The sequence below is a fragment of the Chinchilla lanigera genome, unplaced genomic scaffold (genome assembly GCF_000276665.1).
Source record: "Chinchilla lanigera isolate Chin_1 unplaced genomic scaffold, ChiLan1.0 scaffold00117, whole genome shotgun sequence".
NCBI classification, from domain to species: Eukaryota; Metazoa; Chordata; class Mammalia; order Rodentia; family Chinchillidae; genus Chinchilla; species Chinchilla lanigera.
Window position 1 is genome coordinate 4,517,325 of NW_004955518.1, and position 23,071 is coordinate 4,540,395.

General features: G+C 36.8%; 1 protein-coding gene across 1 annotated transcript in view; it reads left to right on the forward strand.

Moving 5' to 3' along the window:
- Window positions 1-23,071, forward strand: part of Vwa8 (von Willebrand factor A domain containing 8) — a gene marked incomplete at its 5' end in the record, with an annotated part of 371,699 nt that overhangs the window by 165,544 nt on the left and 183,084 nt on the right. The window contains 1 exon segment of the mRNA XM_013506956.1: window positions 7,269-7,345. Within this exon segment, the coding sequence (XP_013362410.1) occupies window positions 7,269-7,345 (77 nt within the window).

Below are 23,071 nucleotides of genomic sequence, written 5' to 3' on the forward strand. Positions count from 1 at the left end.
AGTATCTGTCATGTCTGTTGAGTGGTACTTTATTGCTGACTATATTACCCAAAAGTGTATCACTGCTATTTATAGCCTCACAGTATTTCAAAGGGGAAAATATGCAGGGATATAGATTTTACTATGTTACGTGAAGAATAATAGCTAGGATTTTTACAGGAAGCTTTATAAGCAAGTGTGTGTTAGAGAAAGGTATTTAATATATATTCTCCTCAGACTTTGGAGTACTCTTTGTTGTCTATTATAGGGAAACCATTTGTGAATGTTTAGGATTATTTACTATCCACTTTTAATATTTTTCTAATTACATAAGTAATGTATATTCATTTTGAGAACTTGGAAATTAAATCACCAATGATTATATAGCAACAATCTTTATTTTGTTATATAGTGAGGAATATTATTCTAAGACTGTATTAACAGGTCAGTTTGTGCTCTCCATATTCAAATGAGCAAGTCTAGCCTTGCATGGTTCTAGAAGTTTCCATCTGACAGGGACTGAGCAAGGATTATAGTCCTGCTATCTTCTAGTGGGATGTGCTTTCAGGCATTTCAAGCAAAGAAGTAGGTTTAACATTTGATGGAAAATTGAAGTTTAAAAAACACTAGAATTCATTTTTCCGGGTTTATTGTAATGTTAGTTTATTTTATCATGATTTATTATAGTTGATATTTGTTAAGAACATTTGTATAGTAACTTTTCTAAAAAGGAATTTAAGGTACTATGTAAAAAACATCTCTAAAAATTACACAAATCAGACTTGGTGAAAATTTTTGAAGGATTGAGGTGAACTGGAAGGAAAGACCAAATTAATTATGTTTCAGAGAATATGAAGGATACCTGAGCATTGGAAGTTACAAACACTCTCTTGGCGACTATTTTTTTAAATTAGTGTATTGATACAGTTTAGATATACATAATGATCACATTCATTATAGAACATTTGTAGCTATACATGATGTATCCTGGTTCCTCTTCTTTTTTTAAACACCCTCCCCATCCTTCTACCCTGCTTCCCCTCCTTACTTACAAAACTTTGTTTCCATTTTATCCTTCTTTTATTGTTTTTTCTTCTTTTCCCTTCCTTCCTTTTCCCCTCATGCCTCCCTAGTTCCCCTTTCTTTTGAACAATTTCTTTGTTTTTCAGAGTACCTATATGCATTTTAGTCCAGTTACTGTAGAAGAAAAGATCTGGATTGACCACCTTAGTGTTCATTTTTCTGAACCTTTAAATTCTACACAGAAGTTCCTCAATACTTATTTTAAGTGGTGTTATAACCTTGGATTGACTGATCTTTAACTCCATGACAAAATACCATGCAAATCATTTCTTGGAAGCTACCGCCTGACCAGTTTTGGATGTTGAAATATAAAGTATAACCCAATCTGCTGAGTCAGAATGAATTTGTGTTGAAAATCCCTTGTGTACAAGGATCTTCACTTTTTAGAATTTAAATTTGCTTCTCTCCAAAACAGATACATTATTACCTCACACTCAGATGGCAGGTGTGAGGATTCAAGTGAAAATACACTCAAAGGCATTTATACGTGCAGCAGAGGGCTCCATAAATGTTCTTCTTGTCCTTCTCTCTGTTTGCACAGAGGAAGTAGAATATTCTTTGCAGAGATTTCTACCCACTTTAGCAAAAGCAAATCACATGATTTCCTTTTGCTTTTCTTCACTTTTCCTCAAATTTTAGTAGTTATTATCTGCAGGTTTTATGTGCATTACTGGTGAAAGTCTTAAAACGACAGGGTGATCTCACTCTTAAAGAGCAGGTGACTTGTTACTGGAGTACTCTGTGGGCAGAGGTAGTGTTTTAGCAACTCAAAGTTGGAAAACATCCTGGAGCTAAGAGTTAAAGGAGAAAATGATGGAACAGTCAGGTAATGCTACAGGGAAGTGAAGACATCTCAGAAAGATAAAAGGGTTGAGCGGAAGATGACAGATGGACTGGGAAGTATGGGCTGTGTCTTAATTACTTTCTCAGTGCTGGGAGAAAGTACCCACAAGTGAAAAGAGCAAAGGTTTACTTTAGCTTAGAGTTTGTAGAGGTTTCAGTCCATAGTTGGCTGATACCAAGGCAGGGCAGCATGGCAGGGGAGAAGTAGTTCAGGCAGGAGGCAGGGAGACTTCCTTCTTTTTTCCCTTTTTTTCCACCCAGGATGCAAACTTATTAGTTGGTGCCACCTACACGTGGGGTATGTCTTCCCTCTTCAGTAAGTCCATCATCCACAGCCAGAACTATGCTAAACAATCAGTGGACTAATCCAGTATCACATCCGTGATCCTGTCACTCCCCAAAGCCCCACCTATGACCACGTGAAGGTTTGAGGGGACATCTATATATAAGCCATAACAGGCTATTCTAGTCAGAAGAAATGTCACAGAGACTTGGAAGTACAGAATTAATTGTTCAAGAGTCGGGTGGCTTCTGGGGTCCGTGTGAGTGAGACTTGTGAAAGGCTGGCAGAGCAAGCTTCTAAGTTCACCTGCTGATATGGTGCTGCTTCAAGGTCTGTCACGAATCCTGTCACAGCTGAGTCACTCTTCGCTCAGGTTGCCTGCCTTGGATGATTTTCCTTTGCTTGCTGTCTTTTCCTGTTTAGCCCTTTCCTCCTACCCTATTCCTTGCTCTTTTCTGTAAACGATTTTACTGCTAACTTCTCTGACGAGACAGGATGATTCAAGTAACAAATCTGAGAAGGCTGTAAGAGTTTCAGAATCCTTTCAAGTTTTTATCATCATGGTTCCAGAGCTTTTCTCTCATGGATGCTGAAAGCCTGCTGACCTCCTGCCCTCAGTTTGATTCCTGTCTGTGGGATTTATTTCCTGTTCCCCTAAAGGGCATCATGACTTCTGCCTCTATGTAAATTTCTTTTCCAAAATATTTTCATGAAGAACTCAGCGGGACAAAGGAGTAGTGATAAAAATAAGAGCCATTCTCGTGAAATAATTGGTGTTTTTTAGGATCTCTTGTTCCGCAGATTCCTTCTCCTTTTAAAAATTTCACTCAGTCAATCTTAGCCTTAGTAGATTCAATAATGATGTAAAATTTATTTCATGTCAGTTTTTATTAAAGGATACAAATTGTATGTAAAGAATAAAGAAAAGATAAGTATGCATAGGAATAAAAAGAAAATATGAACAGATGGTTTCTTAGCAGTTGTACATTGAGTGATGTTTTGTTTTCTGAATTTCCCAGGGAGAAAAATGATATGTATAATTTTTATGGAAAAATAAGACATTATTTATGTATTTATTCAATTAAAGTAATCCTGAGGATTTTCTGTTCTAGGCAAAAACTATGATTGGAAGGAACAAATTGCTATAACTGTTTTATTTTGTCAGGATATTTACAGGAATTCCTTCCTAAATTATTCTTCCAGCATTTCCTTGAAGGAACTATCAGAGCTTCTTAAAATGAAGTAGGAAGTGACCTGATGAGATCTGTGATTTAGAAAAAGTAACTAAACAAATTGTGGATTGCCCTATTATGAGGCTGTAGGCGGGAAATCAAATCAGACCTTTCTAGGAGACAAGGAGGAGGATGAACTAGTTGAGATATGAGACAGTGAATTGGAGAGGAAGGAACAAGTGTGATAAGCAGGCACTTAAAAGTAAACATGTCCAAAATTAAACTCTCCTTTTTAAACTACACTTCCCTCAGCCTTCCAGCAAATTTATTTCTCCTCCCCTAATTCATTCTCAGTGAATGGCATGACTACCATCCTGTGGCCCAGATCTTCTCATCTTCTCATCCTCCGTCCAGTGCATCACTGAGTCCTGGTAGTTCTTCTTCCTAACTATCCCTTAGAGCTGTCCATTTCTCTCTACCATTGGGTTAGGCCATTACCATCTACTGCTAGTCTTTCCTTCCTTCCCTCCTTTCTTCCCTCTCTCCCTCCTTCCTTTCTTCCCTCTCTCCCTCCTTTCTTCCCTCTTTCCCTCCTTTCCTGTCTCTCTCTCCCTCTCTCTCTCTCTGTCTCCCTCCCTCTTTCTCTCTGTCTCTCTCTGTCTCTCTGTGTCTCTGTCTCTGTCTCTCTGTGTCTCTGTCTCTGTCTCTGTCTCTGTCTCTCTCTCTCTCTCTCTCTCTCTCTCTACTAGGGATGAACCCAGGGCTTTTACACTGAGTTACATTACCCAGCCTTAAGTATTTACTTGCTTGCTTGCTTACGTACTTACTTTTGACACAGGGTCTCACTAAGTCACTGACTTCCCCAGGCAGAACTCCCGCTTGTAATCCTCCTACCTTAGCCACCTAGAGTACTGGGATTACAGTTGTGGTCCACCATGCCTGGCTATAGTTTCAGTTTTCAAAGAAATTTATAAAGTGTTTTTCTTTGCTATCATTTTTTTCTCTCCTAAGTCCTTGACCTCTCAGTTTAAGTATCACTCTGTGATGGGCCTCCTCCAGCTTAAACCTTTAAGCATCTTGGTTGCCTCACATGATGGCACTCACCACGGACATCTGTAACATTTGCTTGATTACTGGTGTTTCCTACTAGATTGTAAGCTGTGAGCATGGCTGCAGCTATTTTATTTATGTGTATCTAGCTGTACTACTCTAGCACTGTAACCTTCGGTGCTCACATAGCTGATGAATTAGTGAAGAAGGAAAGGAGGAAGAGAAGGAAGAAGAGAGAAAACAGAAAGGAAGGAAACAGTAGAAAGAAAAATATTAAACTTTTATAGAGACCACAAAGATCCTAGTGACACTGAAATGAAATTGCAGAGTGGGGGTTGGAAAAAATAGTAGTAAAATACAAAAAATATTCTAAGAATCATTCAGGAGCATGATACATAACCATATTGCTATATTGAGGTTGAGAAAGAAACAAATAGGTTTGGGTGGGAGCCTAATGAGTGTGGTATGAACATCTGGTACAGAAGTTCAATTGACAAAAATAGGGGATGTCATATGGAACTTAGGAAAGAAGTATGAGCCATATGTGATGACTTAGGTCACGGGAGTGGGTGAGACTCCCCAGAGAGTGTCTGGAGCAAGGAGACAGCTGAGGTTGGAGTTTTGGAGACCCTAACATTTGGAGAGACACAGCAAGAGCTCCTTAGTGGCAGCTAGGGCCTTATTCTACATCTGTGGGATTTGGGAGCTCTTAAATAGTGCACTGCTCAAGAGGAATTTGAAAAAGTATAGCTGATCCAACAGCTTTGGATGTGGAAAGAGAGGGAAAACTCCCTGATAGTAGCAGTTTTTTTTTTTTTTTTTTTTTTTTTTTTGGTTTTTCTCCGGTACCGGGAACCGAACTCACGACCTTGCGCTTGCCAGGCAGGCGCTTTTGCCGCTGAGCTAAATCCCCAGCCCCTGATAGTAGCGTTTTATGACCTATTGTTTTCAGGAACTCCCTCGTATTTCTGACAGTGTGCATTTGTGGTGTTTGCTTTTCTCTAAAATGACTGGATTTAACAGAGCTGAAAAATTAGCACAGGCATTTTACTTATCTGATTTTACCTGTTTAAAATTGTATGTTTATTGCAGGATACCATGTAAAGCTTACCTAGCTGTGGTTATTGACTTGTAATTGTGGAAGTATGATTTTCCTTCTTTATGCTTCTGGGCTGGCCTTGAGATTATTTTGGATGAAATCCAGTTAGATACTGAAAAGATTCCTAAAGAGGAAATGACCCATTATTCTTGCTTTAGTGAATTTGTAAATTTGATATTCACCTCTGATGACCTTGAATGTTCTGTAGATGAAATAAATTGCATCATTCACAAAATTTGTCCAGCTGTTACAAGGCCATAACTCAGCACAGAGTCCATTACTTGATATTCCTACTAATTTTCTCAAAATCATTTTTAACTACTAACATGGTCACAGTTTTTATTTTACTAGGATTTGCATCCCTTTTCTAATACTTTCCAACCTTGTGCTTATTCATTCACTTGAAGAATATTTATTGAATGCATTATTCGTGTTGGGCACTATGCTGAACTCTGGCGATATAGTGTAACCAAACCAGGCATGGTTCCTGTGCTCAATAAATATTCATTTAATTAATTTAAATTTCCATTACCGGTGCTTTAGAATACTTTTCTTCATAAGATAACTAAGTATGTAGTAAGGATACCAGTAGTAATAACTATTTCTCTATTGAGTTTCTGCTCTTTCTAGTAGTACCACATATTGCACTGATCTACCTAATTACTTCTTCAGGATATTTCCTAAAAGTGGGGGAAAAGATAATGTAAGGCCCAGATTACGTAAATGAATTTCACACTGAAAGACATATAACCCACCCTATAGAGTCGGAAGCATGAGCATTTGAATCATACGTACCCCGTTTTGAGTCCTGGCTCCGCCGTGATTAGCTATGTGATTGTGTACCGATTGCTCTGAGCCTTAGCTTCCTTATTTCAGAAGCTGGAATGATCTTATTTCATATCTTATAGAACTATCTGAGTATGATGACTGAATGAAATAACACATGAAAACACTTAACGTAGAGCCTGGCACAGGATAAGAATCTAAGTTATTATTGCTATCGCTCGTATGAGATAGAACTCAGTTTCTTAACCACCTTTACTGTCCCATACAACATAATTGTTAAAAGTTTCCACCCTATCATTTGTGTTCTACTGCTAAGTGAAAAATGTTAAAAAGGGAAATAACATGGATGCATATACCATTTTTAACAGAATTTAAAAACAAAGAGTAGCAACTCTTACATCAGTAAGTGGAAATGAGGGCCTTTCTCAGAAGAGCGAATACAGTTGAGTTTTACTAATGTGACTTGTTACAATTTTAGGTTTCTAGGGTTTCAGAGGCCTAGAAGGTGGGATAAAAAGAGAAGAAATGAATGTATGATTAAGAAGAAAAAATACAGTTCTATATTTACCTTCTGGTAACTGAAAACTGTTCAAAGAACTGACCAGAAAAACCATGTTTTATATTTACTTGATCACTTTTGATGCTAGTCTTCAAATCTGAAATAATATTCTGCTATAATATCTAGACTTCAGCACAAAATTATAAAACCAAAGAGTCAAGATGTAGGAAGCTGACTTATGGATTGACTTTTAAACAAGAATAGCTTACAGTGAATTTGTTTAGAAGCAATTAAAAAACCTTTGTGTCATAGGAGATGTGCAGTATATGCTTGCTAGTTTGGTTTTTATTAATAATAAACTCAAATTGTACAACTTTGAGAAAGTAGGTTTCAGTAAAAGATTATTCGGATTTGGCAGAAACTTACCTCCAAACAAAAGTCTGTTTTTGTTTAATACTGTCTCTGTAATTACAGGGTGTAGGAAAAAACAAGATTGTTGACAGATTCCTTCACCTGCTCAACAGACCCCGAGAATATATTCAACTGCACAGGTGAGAGTGTTAGACCCATTAGCTCTTAACGCTGGATTTAATTAGTCATCTTTCCTTTAATACGATTTAAATATACTTTTTCAGTGGCTCATTTTTAAAACCAGTTTCATTCCTCTTCCAACTGCTCTTATCTCTCTTCTCCTTAAAAGGTAAGAAAACCATGCAAAATTTATTTTTAAAGTGAGTAATACTTTATAAACATGAATTAATAGATATTTTGTGGACAGAGAGTGATGAACATTATATTCTAGGAGCAGATCTCATCAACACTGAGGCACTTAAGTTAGAAGAAAAATATGTAGCACTTAAGCCTGTTCTCCTAACAAGAAGCTAAAATAGCTCACAGGGAGAAACAACAACTATATGGTTCTCAGGTGTGAGATAAAGAGCTCGGAAAGTATGTTAGTAGTGTCTCTTTATCTTCCTTGAAACACTTCGTGGATTATTTATTTTTGTATTGTCAAAATGGTGGTTCATGAAGAGCTTTCGAACAAATAAATTTTCTCAAAATCATTTTTAACTTTATCAGTGAACCTGTTCCATATTTTAAAAAATGAAATCTAAGTGACAGATGCACTAGACTTTAGAAATGAAGTGGTGTGTGTGTGTATAGAGACAGAGAGAAAGAGAGATGGAGAGCAGGCTGTTAAGAAATATACCAAGTCTGGGGCTGGGGAGGTAGCTCAGTGGGCATCGTGCCTACCTAGTAAGCACAAGGTACTGAGTTCGATTCCTAGTACATAGAAAAAGAAATATATACCGAATGTTAAGCAATTTAAAACTAACATTATTGTTTTATCCTTGGAGATAAAAAAATATTGTGCAGTAGAAAGAGCATGGAGTTGAATTATAAGAACTAGCTTCTGGTTTGGGTTATTTTGTTAAATTGTGAGTTTTGAAGAGATAATTGTAGGAGCATAGAGGGCAGTTCATGGGTCAAAGACCAAAGGAAATTTGAGCTATGGTTGAAAACTCCTTGGGATTTATACCCCTGACTATAACAGAGTAATAATACCAGATTAGTCTACCCTAGTAAAGAGCTATAAAACTGAACAAAATTTCAGACACTAGGACAGGAACAATCATCAGGGATCTCTGAAAAACTGCTAGAGCTCCAGTGTGGTTGATAATCTTCATTAAACGCTTCTTGTATTCAGAAGATAATCCTATTAAGTTTATGCTTTAGAAGATTAATGTATCCCTATAGTAAAAGCTATTGTATACTCACTCTTAGAAAGTTTAACAGTAAGCCTTGAATAAACAGTAATGTTTGTTATTTACATTATTGTAGAAATTCTTTCTCATACAAAATGACTTTAAAAATAAAACAATGGATTTTGGGGGAGGCAAGGAGGAATATATTGAAAAGATCCAGGTGATTCAAATGTAAATTAACTTCTTACCAGAAAAAAACTCAATACTCAACTATGGAAGACTGAAGAAATGCAGCAGTCAACAACACACCTTTATTAGTGGCAGGCCTTCAACAGAAAATTACTAAACATGAAAAGCTGGAAAACTGATCATAGAAATAGAATCAAAAGTGAAAATGGGGGCTGGGGATTTAGCTCAGTGGCACAGCACCTGCCTGGCAAGCGCAAGGTCATGAGTTTGGTTCCTGGTACCAGAAAAAAAAAAAAAAAAAAACCAACAACAAAAAGTGAAAATGATGGGATTAGCAGGCAAAGACTATGGAACATTTGCCATTAACGTAATCAAGAATTTAAAGGGGGCCGAGCATGGTGGCGCTCACCTGTAATCACAGCACTCTGGAGACCGAGGCAGGAGGATCTTTGCAATTTTGAGTTCAGCCTGGGCTACAGAGTGAACTCAAGACCAGCCAACTATGCAGTTCAACTGCATAGTGAGACCCTGTCTCAAAAACACCAAAAAAGAAAAAAAAAGAACTTAAAGGGGGAAAATGAACATAATGAGGGAATAATTAGGAACTCTCAGCACAGAAATGACAACCCTAAGCAAAGTAGCTTCATATAGGAGTAACTGGAATCATCACACAAAAGAAAAAAAACCAGAAGAATATTTAAAGAAATATAGTGGGAATGTTCCCAAGTTTGATAAAAAACATAAAGTCACCAATCTGGGAATCTCAGTGAAGCTAAATCAAGATAAATAGAAAGCTGTAACTGGCATGTCATAATCAAATTGCTGAAAACAAACAGAAAATCTTTAAAACAATCAGAGTTTAAAAGATAGAAAGGAGAGAGAGAAGAGAGAGGAACACTAAGAAAATGCTCATGAAAATTGAGAATTTAAGGTGAAACACAATCAAATGAAATAGTTGCTTTTAAAGTACTAAATGATAAATAAAAATTTAGTATTAAATAGTATATTCAGCAAAAGTACTCTTTATATGAGCAAAAATAGGCACTTTCAGATAAAGAAAGATGAAAGTATTTTTCAGTATAACAATTCAGTATTTTCCATGGGTGTAGATACAAAATTAACAAATCCAACAATATATAAAAAGGGTAATATGTCATAACAAAGTGGGTTCTAGCCAGACATGGTAAGCCATGCCCATAAATCTAGCACTCAAGAGGCTAGGGCTGAAAGGTTACTACTGCAAGTTCAGTGCCAGCCTGGGCTGCGTAGTGAGTTTAAGGCCAATCTGAACTGCATAGCAAGACCCTGCCTCAAGGAAAAAAAACGGATTTTAACCCCAGAGCAAGGTGATGACTGCCCTTTTGTGGTACTGGGCATTGAACCAAGGGCCTTCATACTGAGCAACATAGCTAACTCTTTGTGTTTTTTATTTGGAGATAGGATCTCACTAATCACTAAGTGGCCCCCTCTGGCTGTAGCTTGCCATCTTCTTGCCTCGGCCTTCCAGAGTGCTGGGATTATAGATGTGTGCCATTATGCCTGGTTATCATCCCCATTTTTACTCCTGATATTGACTATCTCCTGGGTCAGTTTTGTCAGGGAGTTATTAATTTTATGGGCTGTTCAAAGAATCATCTTTTGACATTGTTGAACCTCTGTCTTGTTGTTTTTTCTGTTTCAGTAATTCCTGATTTTGTCTTTATCAATCTACGTCTATTTATTTATTTATTTGACTTAATGTGCTGTTCTTTTTTTAAACATTCAGGTATGAATGCCTAAATCACTAATTTTTAACCCTTAGTTTATAATATATGTATTTAGAACTATCTTTTTTATTTATGCTATTTTAGTTTTTCAGTACTAGGAATTGAACTTTGTACTTGACAAATACTCAACCAATGAACTGTATCACCATCTCTCTTCTATTTTGAGACAAGTTCTTGCTATCTACTCTTCCCTTGAGCTTTCCATCCTCCTGCCTCAGCCCCCTGAGTGACTGGAACTATGGGAATATGGCACCACACCCTTCTGAAGCTGTCAGCTTTTCAGTCTTTCTTTGGGTATCAGTTTTTTCACTTCTGGGGAGAAGGAGGAGACCAAGTGGGTCATTTATAATGTATCTTTTTACTCTATATTTTAGTATCTTTGCCAATCAAGAATAAGCTGATGGTGAAGGTGCTCTTAAAAGTTTAAAGAATTAGAGATAGTATGCCTTACTTCACCTAGTGTGCCTTGAATGCTGCCTTTTGTCCTAATTGTGCTAATTTATATTCTGTGACAATTTTAACATTGGCTAGATAAATACATAAAATATTACCTATGAAAATTTTTCTAAATTCAAAGTGTAATAAAAGTTTTAGAGGCAGATATTTATATTTTATAGTACCTGTTGCTATATTATTGATGATAGTGTTAAAATTATATCTGTTCCTTTTAATAGGACCTCAAGATATTTCTGTTCAGCAGTATTAGATATTTAATATTTTATATAAAGTTGGAAATAAAAAAGCTTTCAATAAGTATGCTAACATTCCCACTAATTTCAATTTGGAGAATTTTTTCTTTATTATTTATAGCTTTAGAGCTAAGTTCACAATAAAAGTTAAGCTCATAAAATTGCTTTAAGGGAAACAAGTTTAAAGACATAAAAATAGCAGTATAAAACAAAATGTTGAGGAGTTCTCTGATCTACTAATGCCTTTAAAAATTCCCTCAGGGGCTGGGGATTTAGCTCAGCGGCAAAAGCGCCTGCCTGGCAAGCGCAAGGTCGTGAGTTCGGTTCCCGGTACCAGAGAAAAACCAAAAAAAAAAAAAAAAAAAAAAAAAAAAAAATTCCCTCAAATGGATTTGTGATGTTATAATCTAAATAATTAATCACTGTCTATTTAGTTTATGAATGTGATTTGAGCATCATTAGTTACAAGGGCCATTCAAAAATATAATGTTGATAACTAAAACTGTCATCAGACACAAATAAAATACATGACCAGGATACCCTTAAGTATTGTCACCTATGTTTTGATAATCAGATTTCATAAAGTGAGCAAGCTGAGAATTTTGTATATTTGATTAAAATCAAAACTATGTCTTAGGAGTATGATTTAAATAATTTAAAATATTAATGAATATCATTATTTTTATGGCATTCGTACTAAACAAGAAACCATGTGTCTCATATACATTCACTTCTTTTTCTACAATGTTGTGTTAATTTGACAGGAAAGGATACTTGAATATTTTAACTTGCATAGGTGTAATTCCTCTTTGGATGTAAGTATACATCTATGTTAAAGTAAGAGTTATCTTATGACATTGTATTACCAGATTTTAAAAATTTATTTTCTATTCCACCAAAAGACTCCTTGAATTAATAAACAAATTCAGTAGCATAGCTGGATACAAAGTCAACACTGAAAAATCAATAGCATTCCTATACACAAATAACAAACATACTGAGAAAGAAATCAGGGAAACTATATGTCTTGGTTACTTTTTTCTCGTTGCTGGGACAAAATACCTGACGCCCAAAATTAAGGAAGGAAAGGTTTATTTTGCTTACAGTTTGTGGAGGTTTCAGTCCATACTTGGCAGACTATAAGGCAGAGTGGCACATGGCAGAGAGCTACAGCTCAGGGTGGCAGACAATAGCAAAGCAACAAACACACACCAGGGTGGAATGGGCTCAAGCACCCTTTTCCCCTCCCTTATATATGCAAACTATCTACCCCAGGGCGGGTGTAGCTCTCACACCCACAATTAATCAACTCTAAAAGCCTGCCCCATGGCTACATGAGGCTTTGGGGGGACACACAGACAAACCATAACACTATACTTTTCAAAATAGCATCCAAAAAGTTGAAATACTTAGGAATCAATCTAACAAAAGAAGTAAAAGATCTATACAGTGAAAATTACAGTACTCTGAAAAAAGAGATCAAAGAGGATTTCAAAAAATGGAAAGGTATTCCTTGCTCATGGATAGGAAGAACCAACATTGTGAAAAGGACCATCGTCCCAAAATTGTTACACAGATTCAGTGCAATCTCAATTAAAATACCATTAATATACCTCCCAGACCTAGAGAAAACATTCCTAAAATTCATCTGGAACCAAAAGAGACCCAGAATAGCAAAAGCAATCCTGGGCAACTAAGGCAAGGCAGGAGGTATCACAATACTACCTATCCTACAAAGGATAGGTACCTATCCTACAAAGCTACTGTGATACAGCCAGCATGGTATTGGCGAAAAACAGACCTGAAGATCAGTGGAACAGATTAGAAGATGCAGACACAACCACAAACACACTTAGCCCCCCTATCTTTGACAAAGAGGCCAAACTTGTTCACTGGAAGAAAGATCACCTCTTTAATAAATAGTGCTGGAAAAACTGGCTCTCTACATGTTGAAAACTAAAACTAGACCCATGTCTATCACCAGGCACCAAACTAAAGTCAAAATGGCTTAAAGTTCTAAATATTAAAACAGAAACACTAAATCTACTGGAAGAGAAAGTAGGTAGAAATCTTGAAGACATAGGGGTAGGCAGAGAGTTCATGAACAAAAACCAAACTGCATGGGAAATACTTCAAAGAATCAACAACTGGGATCTCATCTTACTGAAAAGTTTTTGCACAGCAAAAGAAATCACCAGCAGAGTAAAAAGGAAACTCACAAATTGGGAAAAATTTTCAGCCAATTGTCCCTCAGACAAAGGATTCCTATCTAGAACATATAAAGAATTAAAAAATACCAGACCCCCAAACTTCAAAGACCCAATCCAAAAATGGGCATCTGAGATGAATACACAATTCTCACGTGAAGAAATACAAATGGCGAAGGAATATATGAAAAAATGTTCAACATCATTAGTCATTCAAGAAATTCATTTTCTACCCTTCAGGTATCATCAAGAAATCAACCAATAATAAATGCTTGAGAGGCTGTGGGGAAAAAAGAACCCTTATCCACTGTTGGGGGGAGTGTAGACTGATGCAGCCACTGAGGAAATCAGTCTGGGGATCCCTCAGTATACTAGGATTAGAGGTCCCATTCAACCCAGCTGTTCCCCTCCTGGGTATTTTTCCTAAAGAACTGAAAACATACCACAGCAATATATGTGTACCTATGTTTATAGCAGTGCAATCTGTAATAGCTATATCTTGGACATAGCCCAAATGTCCATTAACTGAGGAATGGATAAAAAAGATGTGGTATTTTTATACAATGGAGTGTTACTCAGCTATAAAGAAAGATATACTAGAGACTTTTATAGGTAAATGGATACAACTGGAGACCATACTCATAAGTGAAATAAATCAGATTCAAATGTGTAAACATCGTATTATCTTCCTTGGACAAGAACCTGAAAGAGTAAATAAAATCTGAAAGTTACAATAGGTATTGTGAAGGGAAAGAAACTGTTCAAATAGGAAAGAACAACTGGGATGAGGGAAAAGAGAAAAAAAAAGAAGGAAGGGAAAAAATATATATATAACATAGCTAAGATAATTGTGCTACTGATTTCTGTAGGTTGATTGAAAGGAACATTTGCTTGTAATTGTGTGATCAGTCTTACATGTCTGTCTGGTTATCTGAGTAACTACTTTGAAGATGACAGTATGGGGACTGGGGACTTAGCTCAGCGGCAAAAGCACCTGCCTGGCAAGTGCAAGGCCGTGAGTTCGGTTCCCGGTACCGGAGAAAAACCCAAAAAAAAAAAAAAAAAAAAAAAAAAAAAAAAAAGAAGATGACAGTATGTAATATAACAGCCATTGTTGATTTCCTATACCTCATTTTGAGATTCTGTATCATTTTTATTTTTATGTTTTTTGTTTATGCCTTTGTTTTTGTTATTTTTTTCATTTTCTCTTTAAAACTAAAAAAAAGAAAATATGTATATACAAGGATAGCTGGCATAAGTCAATTGCTGATGTCTATTGGTTTTTTGAAAGCAACAGTTAATGCTTAATTTTGTTTTTTCTTGACAAGTTTGCATGCTTATTTCTGGTAATTGGAACAAATAATTTGAAGACAACAATATGCAATGTAACAAACATTGTTGAATTCCTACCATCCTGTTTACTGAAGCTCTGTATCATTGCTAATGTTTTTTATTACTTGTTATTGTCTAATTGTTTGATCAGTCTTGCATTCTTACATCTGGTAGTCTGAGCAACTTCGTTGAAGATAACAATATGTAATGTAACAACCATTGTTAATTCCCATCATCTTGTTTTGAAATCCTGTATCATTTTTATTGTTTTTGCATTGTGTTGTTTTTGTCTTCATTGTTGTTATTTTGGGTTTTTTTCTCTTTAACATAAAAAAATTCATTTTCTACCCTTCAGATATGAAGATACCAGCACAGGTCCAAGTATTAACATGATCTGTGCTCTTGACTGTCTAATAGAGATACCTCTAGAACTATAGAGTTCCAGTTCTCCCCTTGCATCCCCAACTTTCTGTTCTACTAGGACTTTCCCTGAAGTTACCTTATTCCATACTGAACCACTCTGTGTCCTACACACAAGATTTGAAATTGAATCCATGCTTGTTTTTATTGCTTTATCTGAAATGTACCTCATGTGTCTCTCAATCCTTCAATGTTTAGTTCACTGTAACTTCTGATGGAACCTTTCCTAATGTTACATTCTAAGCATAACTGTTCCCTCCTCTGAGTATCCATAGGAGTAAATGTGTATGGCTGTGGCAGAGCACTGGTTCTAGAGATCAAATCCTGTGTTTACTGACTTGTGTGTTATTTTGAGCTCCTTGAGTCCTAATTCCCTTATCCATCAAGCTAAAATAATTTCTTACATGGTGTTTGTGAAGATTAACTGAGGGAATGTGTGTAGTGGACCAATCACAGCCAGGCACTTTTAGGTACCAATTTAGGCATACTAGTAAGTATTTTTCTTACCACGTATCTTGCTTTCTCATCTAACTCTGATTTGCATTATACAGACAGAGCTTCCCCAGTTCAAAAATCCAAAATTCAAAATGCTCTAAAATCTGGAACTTTTTAAACTCTAATGTGATGCTCAAAAATTTCCAGATTTTTGTAGCACTTCAGATTTTGGATTTTTGGATTAGGGACTGTCAGCTGGTAAAGCCTATGCAAGTATTCCAAAATTCAAAAAACTCCAAAATCCAGAATACTTTTCAACCAAGCCTTTTAGATAAGGGATATCTAACCTAGAGTGATTTCTAATATCTCATTTCTGTCTACTTTCCTTCTCCCAGTCATTTCTCCCCAGCTGAACAAGAAACTCGAGGGAAGGGGACCTACTTTATTCATTAGGTATTAATTCATTCATGTAATATGCAAATTTTTCCTGTCTGCCAGAGATAATAGATATATAGATAATGGTATTCTGCTATGTAGATAATGATATATAGATAATGATATTCAGATTGACCCAGAGGTACTTGCCTTCTTGTAAATGGTGACAGAACTTTAGTACTTGTAGTACAGTTATTGTTTGCAAGCTATGAAGGAGGCGTATGCAAGGGCCATCAGAGCCTAGTGAAGTACTCTCCCCTGACTACCTGGCTGGAATGTGATGGAAGGGGTCTTGAGAAGATAGTATTTAAACTGAGTCCTAAGCCGGGCATGGTGGCACATGCCTATAAGCCCAGCACTCGGGAGGCTGAGGCAGGAGGATTGTTTAGAGTTCGAGACCAGCCTGGGCTACAAAGTGAGCTCGAGGCCAGCCTGAACTGCCTAGTGAGACCCTGTCTCAAAAAGACAAATAAATAAATAAATAAACTGAGTCCTAAGGGTTAAGTAGTTTTCTAAGTTAAAAAACAAACAAACAAACAAAAAAAAATGGAGAAAGGGGCATCACAGTCATGGAAAACAAAGTTATGTAAAAGCCAAAAAATGAGAGACACCTCAGTGTAGCTTGGAGCATTTGTGTGTAGGCCCAAGAGTTAATGCAAGAATTACAGGGCCTTCATAGGTCCTGTCAAGGTTGGAGTGAACCCTAAGTGTAGTGTGGCGTTAAAGCAATAAAGATCATTTTGGCCATAGGCTGTGGGTTGATTCAAATCAGATGCGACTCAAATCACCAAAAACACTAAGAGCTGATTTCAGGAATCCACATAAAATTATCTGGGGCTAAGCAAACATATTGGTGACGAGAATGGGGAGGAGGGACACACTGAAATAGGGTAAATGACTGACTTTGGAATCCTTGATAACTATGGGGGGTGTGTTGAGTAATTCCCTTATACATGGTGCGAGTAATCCTGAAGCATTTACGTGGTTAATACAGGGTGGATGCTACTAAGTACTTGTGATGACTTGGCATGTGCTAATTTCATTAGGACCTTCCAACTCAAGCTCCCCTGTGATCAGTTGTCCTTATCTAGAGGCACTGAAGACTTTCTGAGTCGAGGGAGGTCCCTTATCTACATAGGTGACTATAGACCTGTGACTATATTATATAAGTGCCCCAGCCATCTGAGGTAGTTAAAGTATTGCATGTGGATGGTTATTGTTAAAACATTCGCTTTTCCTCTATCATATTTTTGTAGTTATTTCTTTGTGAAACCAAATGAAATAAAATATGTAGCAAATTAAATCTAAAACTCTCCTATTTGCCCCCTTTCTGGAGTGAATGATGACGTGCTTTCCAAAGCACAGCATAATCAGCACTCGAGGCATTCCTCAGGCTGAGGAAAGTGGAATATGACCGTATAAATTCTGAAGCTCACAGAGTCCAAGCAGGCAGATAGAAATATTGGTAAAAAATTTAAAAAGACAAAGTTATTCTGAAATGTCTGGAAAACAGAATGATTGAGCCATCCCAACACTGTTAGCCCCGATCACAGCAGTAGGAAGCTGGGTCACTTCAGATGGCAGCTGCTGCATTGCAGCTTCTCTGTCTCACCCAGCATGCATTTGAAGAAGCTATTTTAGAAATGCGTTTAATGGGAATTGCACTGAATCTGTACAACAATTTTGGCAGTATGGCCATTTTCATCATGTTGGTTCTTCCTATCCATGAGCAAGGAATGTTGTTCCATTTTTTGCAATCCTCTTCGATCTCTCTTTTCAGAGTACTGTAGTTTTCACTGAATAGATCTTTTACTTCATTTGTTAGATTGATTCCTAAATACTTCAATTTCTTGGATGCTATTGTAAAAGGTATGCTTTCCTTAATTTCTCTCTGTGTGTTTGCTGTTTGTATATAGGAATGCTACTTCTCAGATAAAGAAATACAAATGGCAAATAAATACATGAGAAAATGTTCAACATCATTAGTCATTTGAGAAATGTAAATTAAAACAACATTGAGATTTCATCTCACCCCAGTAAGAATGGCTAGCATTAAGAAATCAACCAATAACAAATGCTGGCGAGGCTATGGAGAAATAGGAACTCTTCTCCACCGCTGGTGGGAATGCAGACTGGTGAAACCACTGTGGAAATCAGTTTGGAGATTCCTCAGCAAACTAGGTCTAGAGGTCCCATTCAACCCAGCTATTCCCCTTCTGGGTATTTTCCCAGAAGATCTAAAAACATCCTATCACAGCGATATATGTACACCTATGTTCACAGCAGCACAATTTGTAATTGCTAAATGGTGGAAGCAATCCAAATGTCCATCCACCGAGGATTGGATAAGAAAATTGTGGTACTTTTATATAATGGAATATTACTTAGCTATAAAGAAAGATAAACTCGAGGCTTTTACAGGTAAATGATCACAACTAGAGACCATACTCATAAGTGAAGTAAACCAGACCTCCATGTGTAAGCAACATATTGTCTCACTAGTATAAGAACCTGAAAGAATGAATAAAAATTAGGAGGTATGACAGACATTGTGAAATGTAAGGAAAATGAGCAAAAGTAAAGAGCAACTGGGGTGAGGGAAAAGAGAATCTTAAGAAAGAAGGGGAAATTATGTATGTATGTATATACAGGATAGCTAACATAGTTGTACTACTGACTTCTATTGCTCTACAGAAAGGAACAGTTAATGATTACTTGTCTGATCAATCTTGCATGTCTCTCTTAGTTTTCCTGAGAAACCACTTTGAAGATATCAATAGGTAATACAATAAGCATTGTTAATTTCCTACCACTTTGTCTGTAACTCTGTTTTGTTTGTATTGTTCTTATGCTATTTTGTAAATGGATGTCTGTTAATATGTTTTCCTTTTATTTTTAAAATAAATTTAAAAAATATGTTTATAAGCACTTGGACAATAGTTCGCTAAGAATGTGAGTTATGCCCTGCCTCACACATTTCCATGTGGACCTTTGGATGGGTGATAATAATTTTTTTTAACTATTCTCTATGAACCATCATGTCCATTTAAATTTCTCTGTTATTTTTGTTTCTTTAATAAGCATTTACATAGTAGCTGCTATGTACCAGGCACTGTCCTAAGCTGTTTTTGGATTGGAATTTATTACTGTTACTGCAGATTTACAAGCGCCACACTATACTATCTCGGTTTTGCAGATGAGGCCACTGAGGCTCAGAAAGATTAAGCAACTTGGGTGGGCTTTAGTTGGCTTTGTATATTCTGGGTTCAACCCTGCAGTCTAACTACTACACCGTGTTGTTGCTTGACTTTTTTGTGTTTAGCAAAAGAGTAGCCGAGTGGGGATATTAAGTATCTCACTATAGTGTTAGCCATATAATAGGATTGCTGACCGACCAAGTATAATGTTGTTGATCTGTGTATAATAGATTGATGTGTTAAATTCTATGTTCTTAATCCTTGCTTAGCTTGTCCTGAAAACTTTTGCCTGCCCTTTTTGCAATTTTTTCCATTTTTAGTCAAGAGTAATGCCCTTATTAAATTGCATCTTCTGTTTTCTTGACCACTTCTCCAGATTATTAAATTTACATTGACTCTCAGTGAGACCTTTCACTGAGGTGTGTCATCAGCAAATTTAACAATGCTTCTTCCTGTTCTGTCAGGCAATTAAAAAAAAAAAATTGAGTCCAATTCCATGCCGTTCCTCCCCAGTGGACACTACTTCTGTGGTGTCCTTTGTTTCAGTGCAGCTACCGGAGAGTTGCACGATTTTGGCTTGTAATTTGTGAATTTCCGAGGTTGGTGAGTCAGAGCTGTAGACTGACTCCTGAAACTGGAGACACGGTGAGTGGCCTGCCCTAGGCTGTTTTGGGAGAGAAGACTGGAAACAGTGAGGAGCCCATGGGATTGTCTTTCATTATTATTTTCTAAATCACAAGTTGAAGAGCCTTGAGAAGCACTGATACTGCATGTTTTTTCTCTGTTTAGTTACATGCTTTGCCATTAGAGCACAATTTTGTTCAAGTGTTTTGTGCCTTTTCAGTTTGAGAAAAACTTTAAAAGCCCCACAAAATGTCACTGCAAATATATAATATAGACCCACATTTATCACCCATATTTAACAAAACTGTTATATTTCCCACATTTGCTTCTCTCTTTCTACGGAAATACAGCACTCTATGTACCAAGATTTCATTGACTTGCCATTTCCAATCTCAGCTCCACTTCTTCAAGTCAGTCACTGTTGTATATTTATTTATAAGTTCCAATCCTTTTCTTTGTTACTCATGAAACAAACTTTTATTAAGAAAATTATTATTTTACAATGATTCCTATTATAAAATCAGTGATATTCTGATGGAAGTAGAATTAAAAATTTTGTCCTGGAGCCAAGCAATGTGGCATATGCCACCATGCCTATAATTCCAGCACTCCGGGAGATAGGGATTGTATGTTTGAGCCCAGCCTGAGCAATTTGGTGACTAAGACCCTCTCTCAAAATAAAAGTAAAAATGGGCTGGGGATGTAGTCTGGGTTCAATCTACAGTACCAAAAGAAAAAGAAAAAAATTGGTTTTAGTTTTAATTAATAAAAAATAAGTAAACTCAGTATTAGAATTGTTCCAGTCTCAGATCATCTGAACAAACTTAGCATCATGTCTTAACCACTTAAACCTGCACCTCTCTGGAGACCTTTCCAGCTGGCACCAGCTAGCGGCTCTTTCTGCTTTCCTGAGGTCAGCATGCAAAAGTGCTGAAGTATATTGAACCTAGTAACTCCCAAATGTCTTTGTAGTTATTTATACTTAGAATGGTTTTGTTGGGCTTATGAGTACTGTTCCTTATAAGTAAAGTAGATCTTGTTGTAGCCACATTCTTCAGAGGGTGACGGTGACAAAATGAGCAGAAGGGAAGGCCTTATTTGCCTCAATATAGCAAATAGATTATTGTGTTCATGAGATTACTCAGCTCACATCTGTGTTGAGAAATTTCTGTTAACTGAGATGTAGCTTTAATGTTTTGTGCCAAATGAATGGAGAGCGTTGCTAAAAAAAATCCTAAGAATCATTTCTACATTTAACTTTAGTCATTCATCCATTCATTCATCCATTCAGCCAGTCAACAGATACCTTAGGTTGAGTTTTCTTGAAACGGTGCTAGCGAGGAGAATGACTGAGTGACTTTGGAAAGTACGCTTTTGGGTGAAACCTCTAGGGAACTGGAGAAATCTGGAGGAGACTGGGCGTGAGATGTGGCTGTGGCTGCAGTTCCCCCTCAGCCTGCTCGTAAGGAGCTCTGCGGTGTGATGTTTTTACTTTGCATCCTGTGTGGAAGCAAGAGGGCCAGTAAGGGGCTGGTTAAGGGCTGCCCCCTGGGAGGGAAGGGAAGCTGTACCTGAAACCTGCCAGGCATTTTGGGGTAGCTCCCACTGGTGAATGGAAATTCTCTGGAGGAAAGTATAGCTGTGAACTTTTCGGAATCAGTGCTGTAGCAGCTGGAGGACAGGTATATTTGGTGCTAAAGAGATCTTAGGAAGCTACAACTGCTTGTGTTCCAGCCAGCAACCCTTTGCTGAGCTCCTGTTACATCCCTAGCACTGTTCTAGACCTTGAGAACACAGGGATGAACTGGATAGACAAAGCTCACTACTACCGGGAGGCTTTCTAAGTGATAAGAAGACATACAATAAACAAATGATTTAGTAAACAGCCAAGTAGAATACTGAAATGTAAATGAAAATGATGTCCAAAATATTAAAATGATAGGTCGTAAATGGGAGACTAGTTGATGAGTGGAATTCAAACACTGATAAGTTTTGGCTGTAATGACTATTTCTAAAATCATGGCGGAATCTAGCAAGACATTCTGACATTTCAGCAAGTTTAGAGACTTGCTATTTTATGGACTATTTCAAAGACTCAGCATGTGAATTGACCCAATGTAGGATGGCTCTGTACTGGGTTTGATAGCAGGCATTCCCATCACAGTCAAAAGTGTTGTGAGAACTTGGGCTGGTGACCATTTAGAATAGGAGTATAGCCCATAGCTAAAGGATATTCATGGCTACATAATGTTACCATGTACAGCTCTCACAGCCTGGAATTCCCTACCAACCTATCTACTTGGAAAATTCCTGTTTTTCTTGAAAATGTAAATCAAAATCTTTTCCTGTGGAAAAATTTTTAAAACTTCTTCTCTTTCACAAGGAAATGTTGTTTCCTTATTTTGTGCCACCATTAGCACATAGTGCTTTTTTTTTTTTTTTTTTTTTAAGTAGGGAGCAAAGAAACTTTCTGTGTTTGATAAATGAGATTGAAAACTGCATGTTGAGCTCCAAGGAGTGCAGTCAGTATTCCACTTCTTCCCTTTGGATATTTGTAGATGTCTTTGTGACCTTTTTTTCAGCTATTGAAATAAACTGGATTTGGGGCTTGGCCTTTAAGTCACACAAATAATAAAAGTGTATCAATCACATTGTTCTACCCAAAATAACGTTCTTTAATTTTTAATGAGAGCAGATAGTTTTTTATTATTAACAAATAAATACTAAGAGTATTTTTAAGGTATTGTTTTTCAGTTTGAGTTCATTGTTTGTATCTATTTTTACATGTTTTAGAATGTGTCTCTTCCAAAAGAACTTTTATTGATGGTGAGTTTAAAGCCAGTGACCTATAACAGGTTCTTCTAGTGTACTCAGCACTCATTATCAGAGTTGCATTTTCCCATCTTTGTATTCCTTACTGGAGAGTAAGCTTTCCTTAAGGGGAGGGATTTGTGTTCAGCTGCCTACCTCTAGCGTGATGCCTGGAGTATGGTCAGTGCTCCATAAACATTTGTTAAACAAAGGTATAAATGATGTCTTGCCTATTTAGCAAGTCTTCTCTCTGAAGTGGATAGATGACCCTCTAATGGCTTCACAGTTTCCATGAAATGAAAGTCAGACTATAGTATGAAATTCATTTTTTTAAATAATAACTTTATTGAACTAGAATTTATATACCATATAATTTGCAAACTTAACGTGTAAGATTCAGTAAATTTTAGCACAGTGACAAAATTCTACAGCCCTGACCACGACCACAATATTTATATCATGTTTG